This window comes from Nicotiana tomentosiformis, chromosome 8 (assembly GCF_000390325.3).
Source record: "Nicotiana tomentosiformis chromosome 8, ASM39032v3, whole genome shotgun sequence".
NCBI classification, from domain to species: domain Eukaryota; kingdom Viridiplantae; phylum Streptophyta; class Magnoliopsida; order Solanales; family Solanaceae; genus Nicotiana; species Nicotiana tomentosiformis.
In genome coordinates, this window is record NC_090819.1 from 133,192,249 (window position 1) to 133,201,821 (window position 9,573).

General features: G+C 38.1%; 1 protein-coding gene across 1 annotated transcript; it reads right to left on the minus strand.

Annotated features, from left to right (window-relative positions):
* Positions 1 to 7,446: 7,446 nt before the first annotated feature.
* Positions 7,447 to 8,811, minus strand: LOC138898183 (uncharacterized). The gene is made up of 2 exons (XM_070184225.1): positions 8,584 to 8,811; positions 7,447 to 7,782 (listed from the first exon to the last, which is right to left on the minus strand). Exons 1-2 carry the CDS (start codon positions 8,809 to 8,811, stop codon positions 7,447 to 7,449), a joined length of 564 nt encoding a protein of 187 aa, XP_070040326.1.
* Between the last annotated feature and the right edge of the window lie 762 nt (positions 8,812 to 9,573).

The following is a 9,573-nucleotide window of genomic DNA, read 5'->3' on the forward strand; positions in this document are numbered from 1 at the left end:
GCTTTATGATTTTCTAGCTTATTTATGTCTACTCCTATAACTTAAGTTTTTATTTTTATGACATATATAAGGATGGTATAGTCATTGAAGATTTTTGCAAGCAATCAAATCTCTGCATTAGTGTCTCCTCCCCTCCTGGCACCGCGTTGGCTTTCTTTCAATCATTGTTCTCTGTTAATACAAGCAAGCTTTCATTTAGTTCTCTAGCTGCAAATTGTGATCTTGACATTGACTTTCTCGCACGACACTGACAATCTAGTCTAAGAATGCGGAGGGGTCCTTCCGTTGGCGAAAATTAATCATACGGAAGTCGGTTGCTTTGCATTACGTTGCCCTTCACAGATATCTCAGGAAGGCACCGCACAACAATACCCAAGTCAAACTTGTGATATGGATATTTTTAAAAAATGATTTTATGCGTACAACTTTTTAAACGAAATATACTAAAAATTAGCAGCAAAAGCGCATGCACACTAAACGTGTGATACGTCAAGAACGTCTAATTTATTCACAATACATCAGATATTAAAAGACATGCTTTTCTAGTTTAGGATACAAGGTGATGTTTTATACGTCAATACCACACAAGAGGGGGGTGATTTGTGTGGTGTCCAATTTTTTGCGTGCACCGATTATAGAATGACCTGGTTCTTCTATGTGTTCCAACTACTACTGTTGCGGAATAATAAGTACAGAAAATAAAGAACACAAAGATTTTGACGTGGAAAATACCTGGCGCAAAAGGTGAAAAAACTACGACCTACTTTCCAGTAGCAATTTCCCAAAACTCTTTACTAAATCAGTTAGCCAAAACAGCATTTATAAAAACTCTTTTGTAAACCTAGGATTACCTCGAACCCTTTGTAGCAAACTAGCCTCTAGCTATTTGCGACAAACTTCAAGTTAACTCTAACTTGAAAACACAAAGTACCTATTATAGACGCTTCTAGATAAAGCTAAAAAGGTACAAATAACTAGACTAAAAGACAACAGTTAGAACTGGTTCTTCTAGGTGGTTCAAGTAGCATCAGATTCACAAACTCATATATCACTAGAACTGCTTGAAAAATTGCCTCTTTTTTGCTCTCAATTCTTGCCTAACTTCTGCTTTTGTGCGTCCCTATACAATAAGAACATTCTGCAAAAATATAGGAGTTAGTAGATAAAGAATTAACTAGAATCCTAATGCTACTCTTCTTTGGTGGAAGAGTTTTAGTTAAACTCAACTGCTAAATCCTTCCTTATCTTAGATACTGTTCTTACTGAATAAGGAGTCCTTCTCCTTATCGTTTTTGCAATCTTTTCGATCAGGAGATATCTTATTCTACCATAATATTATCTCCTGCATATGCACCTCATTTGACTTGACTATGCCGGTGTCTATGTCTACCAGTGATGGACCTAGTTTATATCTGAGTTCCTTTGTCAATCTTCAAAACTATTCTATTTCTTGGGCCAACAAATTTCCCCTTTTTGATGATGACAAACTTTGTGCGTCCATAAACTTAGAACTGTTTCAACTAAATCCAACATTGACATATATTAGAGTAATAAGTACGTATCATAAAGAACCAGGGTCATTTAGGTTATAAATATCACTTGTTCAGAGCACATCTTCCCCCTTTTAGCATCATTGAAAAGTTGCAAAAAAATGTGTGAGTCCCAGATTTTATCAAAATTACTCATGGCCACTGGGGGAACTGCAAATGCATTCATGGATCAATCATCAGTAATCATCTAAGAATTCAAACTATCAATGAAATAAAGACAGTGCATGAGAACAAGAGAAACAAATTTCATTGATAGAAAGTACGGTTCTTCCACAATCCACAAAATGAAACAAAAACATTTAAAGCATGAGCAACAAAAAAAACGTCCCGAATGTGAGTCACTGAATTTCTAGGCAGGCAAGGCAACTAAGGCTTGGAAGAACTAGGGGCTTGGGTTTTGTCTTGGAGAGGATTCAACATATCGTGAAGAACTCCCTCATTCTTCTCCCTTTCCTTTGTAAGGTCAACTCTGAGAACATCTCTCACAGATTCAACCTCAGCCAAAAGAGTCTTCAGACTTGCTAGGGCTCTGACCTTGCTGTTTACATGTGTCCTTTTCGATGAACTAGGTTTATTGGGGACAACATTGATCTCAAAATCACAAGCAAGAAGAGTATTAATCCCAAAATGATCTTTGCTTGTGGCCATCTCCGCCATCTTCAATGGCACCTTATAATGAGCAAGAACAGAAGTGAGGATGAAACCATAAGGAAAGGCATAGGCTTTGGAGCCATTGACAACTCTGTCCAAAAGCTGAATGATGAACCCAGGCCAGTTTATCTGCCTTCCACTGTCCATACACTCCATCAAGACCAAGTCCATATAATTTGCAATATGTTTCCTTTCCTGCCTTGGCAGCACGCACTTGTTAATGAATTCAAAGATCACCTTGTGGGGTGGCTTCATTTCTCTCTTATAGACTGCCTTGGGCTCACTCTCTTATTCATTATCACAAAATTTCCTTATGATAGCCAGGTCAGTTGGAAGAGAATCCAGACTGGGCCATTTCTGCCTAGTATAGTCATCATAGCCTTCAGAGGATATGCTAAGGATTTCACGCAGTTCTTTAGCATCAAAAGAGATTTGGACCCCTTTCACTAGGTTGGTGACTCTCCCTTTCTTGACCTCGGCATTGGCCATGAATTCCACAATCTCATTCCTAGCCAGCCTCCCATCCAACTGAAGGGCCATGTCCCTCCATCCCTGTATCTCAAGCTTCTCCAACAGCAAAATCATTCCTCCTTCTTCCAAGTCCTTCAACAATCTCCCCTTCAGAATTGTTCTTTGACCAAACTTTGTCATCTTGTCCTTCTCACCATCAGACACATCCTCTTCTTCACCACTCCAATCATCTTCTTCAGTAATTTTCACTTGCTTAGCTTTCACTGCAGACCTGGTTCGCTTTGCCAATATAGAGGGTTCAGCAGACTTAGAAACAGATAAAGACTACTTTGAGGAAGTCTTGGATTTCTTTGGCTTAGGGGTCTGAACCTCTACCTCTTCCACCTGTTCACTTTGATGGACCAGGTCCATCTCATCCAACTCAACATGCTCAACCACTTTTTCTTTCCCTTTATCCACTCTTTTCTTCTTACTCTCCTCTAAAGTTCTCTGCTACTCCTCCTCGCTCTGCTTTGGCTTGCTCATTGTAGTTCTTCCTCTTGGAAGAGGAATATTAGAGGTCTCAGAAGGAGCATCTTTGCGTTTCTTGTTGGCTCTTGCTGTCCAAGAGGTTGTAGCTTTAGGAGTTCTATTCTTCTTGGGTTGGTAACTGTCACTTAACTTTGTCAAGAGATCAGTCAGAGTTTTCTCAGGAGATGAACCAGGTTCGTCTACTTGCTTTCCAAGATTTACTAGCCCTTCATCGGCTTCTCTTGATCCACTTCCCCCTGTGTGCCTGCCACCTTCTTCCTCCTTTTCCGGCTCAGCTCCACAAATAGCCATTCTAGCAGATTTAGAGGTGGGTGAAGACTCTTTCTCTTTTTCAATTTTGTTTTTACCACCTCTCCTTCTTGTCTGAGGCATTTCCACATCTATCACAGATCCAACCAGGTTGAACCTAGTTTCCAAATTTTTAGCGATCTCAGAAATAATCTCAGATGAATGATTTGGGACAGAAGTTACCGGTTTAGAATCGGAAGACCCAGTTTCTTTCCACTCAGTCACGGATTTAAAGGAATCACTCGAAATTTGTGAGTTTTGGGCTTGGATTGCTTGAAGTTGGGCATTTAATTTTTGAGATAAAGCACCGCTGGCCACGGCTTTTCTAACAAGCATTTTGACTCTCCTTTTTCTAGGTTGGGGGATAGAACTAGGTTGAGGGGTTGTAGAGGAAGAGGAAAGAGTAGGGGTGGATGAGTTCCAGGGTTATTCCAGGGGTTAGACATTTTGGTTATGTCTTTGTGATAAAGGAAAAAGCTTGGATTGAATTCAAAGCCAAGGAGAGAAGAAAGGGTTTCGACGGTTTTTCAGAAATAATAAAGAGTTTGCAGATTTGATGAGAGATTTAAAGGAGAAGTGTAATTAATACACAACAACAGCTTTTTGTGGTCAATTAGAAGTCTATTCATTCTGCAATTTTCAGTTTGGAATGACGGTTACAGCTCTCCTAGAATCTTGGTGTATTAATTCGGTGAGGATTCTTTAGTTGAAACGGAACTAGTTCAAATTTTTATTGGATAGGCTTTGGAAGATTATGGACTTGGGTAGAGTTCTGCTCATGATTTAAATATTAGTATTTCAAAATGCGCATACTGTAGAACACATACCTCATTTTTCAGATGAACCAGCACTGATGAACTAGATTCTTTATTAAGAATCCTCTCAACCATGTTTCAATTTGCAAAAATAGAGAAAATTTCATTAGAGACCAGTGATTCATATTAAAACATGGCATAGGAGTATACTATTTACAGTATGAGACTGAGCAACAATTAATCTGGTTATTTACACAAATTTTAGATTTTCTAACAAACTTTTTTTTTCATGTACAATCTGAAGTGGTTCGCTTAGGTGATCTTAATCATCCCTAATTCTAACATGTTCCTTTCAAAGTGCTCTCTACTTAGTGATTTTGTAAAGATGTCACAATCTGTTTATCAATAGAACAAAACTCTATAGTGATCAATCCCTTCTCATAATTGTCCCTTAAAAAATGATGTCTAACATCTATGTGCTTTGTTCTTTTATGATGAACGGGGTTCTTTGTCATACTAATAGCACTAGTGTTATCACAAAAGATAGGGATACATCTAACATCGATTCCAAAATCTCTCAATTGATGTTTAATCCACAATGGTTGAGCACAACATGATGTAGCAACAACATACTCAGCTTCAGCATTAGATAAGGCCACTGAATTTTGTTGTTTGGTGGCCCAAGACACAAGACATGAGCCAAGAAAGTGTGCCATACCTGAGGTGCTCTTTCTATCCACAAGAAAACCTGCATTGTCACCATCAGCATATCACACAAGATTACAAGTACTACCTTTTAGATACCAAAGACAAAGATCAGTGGTGCCTTTTAGGTATCTCAAGATTCTTTTTACATCAGTCAAGTGAGATTCATTTGGATTTGTCTGAAATCTTGCACAAAGCCCTACACTGAAAACAATGTCAGGTCTACTAGCAGTGAGATACAATAATGAACCAATCATTCCCCTATACAACTTCTGATCAACCTATGAACTAGGTTCATCTATATCTAACTTTGTGGCTATTGCAATAGGAGTGTCGATTTCTTTGGAATATTCCATTTTAAACCTTTTAAGCAACTCTTTTACATACTTCAGCTAATGGATCATAGTTCCATTTGAATTTTATTTAATTTGTAAGCCTAAAAAGAAATTAAGCTTACCCATCATGCTCATTTCAAATTCACTCCCCATTAGTTTAGCAAAATCTTCACTTAACTTATCAGTAGTTGCTCCAAAGATTATATCATCAACATATATCTGAATTACCAAGAGATCTTTACCTTTTTCTTTCAAGAACAAAGTATTGTCAATTTTACCTCTCTTGTAGTCATTCTCAAGCAAAAACTTTGATAATCTTTCATATCATGCTCTTGGGGCCTGCTTGAGCCCAAAAGGTGCTTTGTCAAGTTTGTACACATAATCAGCACTTTCCTTGCTTTCAAACCCTAGAGGTTGCTTGACAAACACTTCTTCCTTTAGATAGCCATTAATGAAGGCACTCTTGACATCCATCTGGTGAAGGGTGAATTCCATGTAAGCAGCGAAGGCTATGAGGAGTCTTATTACTTCCAACCTTGCAACTGGAGCAAAGGTTTCATCATAGTCTATGCCCTCCTCTTGGCCATATCCTTAAACCACCAATCTTGCCTTGTTACTTGTAACTGTTCCATCTTCATCAAGTTTGTTTCTAAAGACCTATTTTGTGCAAATTATTGATATGTCCTTGGGTTTTGGTACCAGATGCCAAACTTGACTCCTTTTAAATTGGTTGAGTTCATCTTGCATTGCATTTACCCAGTCTGCATCCTACAAAGCCTCAGCAACATTTTTAGGTTCAATAAGAGATAAGAAGGCATCAAAAGCACAGATATTCTTTAATGAAGAACTGGTTTTGATTCCAGAGGTTGGATCAATAATTATGTTCTTAATGGGATGAGAATTTTGATACTTGTAAGGTTGCACAACCAATTGGTTTCTCCTTGATATTCCTTCAGTGTTTTGTTATTGTGGAATAAATTTATGGACAGGTTCCATTGAGGTTTAGGGATCAATTCCTTTTTGTTCTGTTTCCCCTGTTAGGTTGCCCTGGGTAAAAAGACATGTTCCATCACATGTTCCTTCTTCCAGTGCTGATTTTGTCTGGGCTGTGGTTTCATTTAAGTTGCTCACCAGCCCAATTGCTTCATCATCATGTTCCTGTCTCTCAGAAAGAATGTTAGTTTCATCAAAAACTACATGAATACTTTCTTTAACACACATAGTTCTTTTGGTATAAACTTTATAAGCCTTACTATGTGAAGAATATCACAAGAATACTCCCTCATCACTTCTGGGATCAAACTTACCTAGGGAGTCCTTACCATTGTTGTGCACAAAGCACTTGCATCCAAATGCCTTAAGATGGTATATGTTTGGTTTTCTTCCTTTAAGTAACTCATAGGGAGTCTTCTCTACTAGAGATCTTGTCATGCACCTATTTATGATATAGCATGCAGTATTTACAGCTTCTGCCCAGAAGCTATGGGGCAGCTTACTAGAAAGAAGCATATTCCTAGCCATATCATCAAGAGTCCTATTCTTTCATTCAACTACTACATTTTGTTGTGGACTTCTAGGGGCAGAAAGATTATGATCTATGCCATGCAAATCACAAAATTCAGCAAATTTAGCATTTTCAAATTCATTACCATGATCAAACCTAATTGATGCAAGTTGATTTCCTAATTGTTTCTGAGTTTTTCTAACAAAGGAAGTGAACATGTCAAATGCTTCAACTTTAGATGCTAAAAATAGTGTCCAAGTAAACTTAGAATAATCATCAACAAGAACCATCACATATCTCTTAACACCTCTACTTAATGTTCTCATTGGACCAAAGAGATCCATATGAACCAGTTCCATCGTTCTGGTGGTACTTACCACTTTCTTGCATTTAAAAGAGGATCTTACCTGCTTCCCCCTCGCACAAGCCTCACAAACGTTATCTTCCTTGAACTTAATGTTAGGCAGTCCTATCACCAAGTCCCTGGAGACTAATTTGTTGAGTTGACTTAGACTTGCATGTCCAAGCCTCTTATGACAAAGGAGGGGATCACTATCCAGCACACTTAAGCAAGTTAGTTCTTTCTCTGAGAGTGTGGACAGATCTATAATATATATATATATATATATATATATATATATATATATATATATTATTCACTCTTTTACCCTACAAACAATCTTACCAGTGATAAGATTTATCACAAAACATTTAGTAGAGGTGAATGCTACCAAGTTACCTCTATCACATAATTGTGACACACTGATTAGGCTATACTTCAAGCTGTCTATCAAGTAGACATTCTCAATGGAATGAGAGTCATCCTTACCTACCTTACAAACCCCAATGATTTCACTTTTCTTTCCATTTCCAAAGGAGACATTTCCTCTTTTGAGGTCCTGAAGTGAAAGGAACTGGTCCTTGCTTCCTATCATATGCTTTAAGCAGCCACTGTCCATGTACCATATTTGGCTGCTCCCCTTCACTTGAACCTATAAAATGAAACCATAGGTTAGTCTTAGGAACCCAAACTAGTTTGGGTCCCTTTCTATAAGCAAAAGGAGGAATTAAATTCTTTTTAGCCCAACTTGGTAACCAATTATTCCCTTGAACAATTTTTTTGTTCTTTTGACTGGCCCTTTCTTTAGCGTTACATTCACTTTTATAGTGACCAGTCTTACCACGTTGAGTACAAATCTTGTTCTCAGGAAGAGTGAGGTACTTTCATTTAGGATCCCACTTAGGTAGTTGATTCCCAAAACCAACTCCTCTTCTATTGCTACTGTGATGTTCATGTAGCCATGACAAAGCATCGGAGGACCTGCCCCATTTACTAGTTCTGTCTAGTTCATGCTTGACCTTGCCTAGATCCTCCTTTAGCACTCTCACCTACTCATCCTTCCTATACAACTCATCATTCAGTTTTCCTACATTTTCTTCTAAAGTGAGTTATGTGCAATCAGCTGTCTTCTTACTGGTTCCTAGTTTCAGTTTTAGATTTTTAGATTTTAACTCAAGAACATTTGCTTCAAATGTATGAACCTAGTTCTTCATAGCAGTATTTTCACTCACAGTCTCACTAACTCTGAGTTCCAGGTTCTTACACTTTGTTTTTAAAATCACACAATCCTTAGAGAGCTGTTCTTTTTCTTTATTTATTACCTCAGATTCATCAATGAAATCTAGCAATAATTCAGAGAGTTTTTCTTTAGACAAAAACTTAATCTTGTCTTTGAGATGAATTATACTTACCACTGTTCCTCATGAGATTCCCCATCTGATTCTCCAATTGCCATAAGTGCTTGTTCATCTCCATTTTCATCATCTGATTCCTCATCTGAACTTTCTCCCCAAGTAGCAACCATAGCCTTTGTTGATCCTTTGTTCTTCTTGGGATGAACATGTTCCTTCTTCATGTTCCTTCGTTTAGATCTTTCCTTCTTCCATTCAATTTTCCATTGAGGGCAGTTCTTAATGTGATGATCAGTCTTCCCATACTTGTGGAAACCTTCATTGGTCATTTTTTCAGGAACCCTTGCTTTGTTGTAATTTCCACCTCTTAAAGAACCTTTCCTCTCATAAGGTATTTCTTGAAGTCCTTGGTGATCATAGTCATTTCATCTTCCTCCAGATCAGCACCTTCAGTGATTTTGAGTGTCAGGCTCCTTTCCTTCTTGGGTACATCCATTTTCATGGTTTTCCTTATAAGATCATAAGCAGTGAGATTTCCAATTAGCTCATCCAACCTAAGAGTAGCAATGTTCTTTGATTCCTGAATGGCAGTGATTTTGCTCGCCCAAGTAACTGGCAGAACCTTTGTCAGAATCTTCTCAACTTTATCTTCTTCAAGAATAACCCTTCCAAGAGACTTAAGTTCATTTATTAGTGTGGTAAACCTTATATACATCTCTTGGATGGTTTCCCCTTCCTTCATGGTGAAATTCTCATATTGAGAATATAGTGGTGTTTCTCTAGACCTCTTCACTTGAGGTGTTCCTTCATGGGCCACTTGAAAAGTGTCCCAGATTTCTTTGGCAGTGGTACAACTTTGTATTCTACTGTACTCATCTGGACCGAGTCCACAAACAAGCCATTTTTTGTCTTTAGCATTCTTCTCCCACTTTCTCAAGTCCTTAGCAGTGCAGTCAACTCTTGTTTTTGGCACCTGTTCTCCTTCGGCATTTATCTTCATGGTAGCCTGTGGAACATCTGTGACAATGTCCCATAGCTCATAGTCTTCTCCCATGATGTTATCTCTCATCCTGTTTTTCCACCAAGAGTAA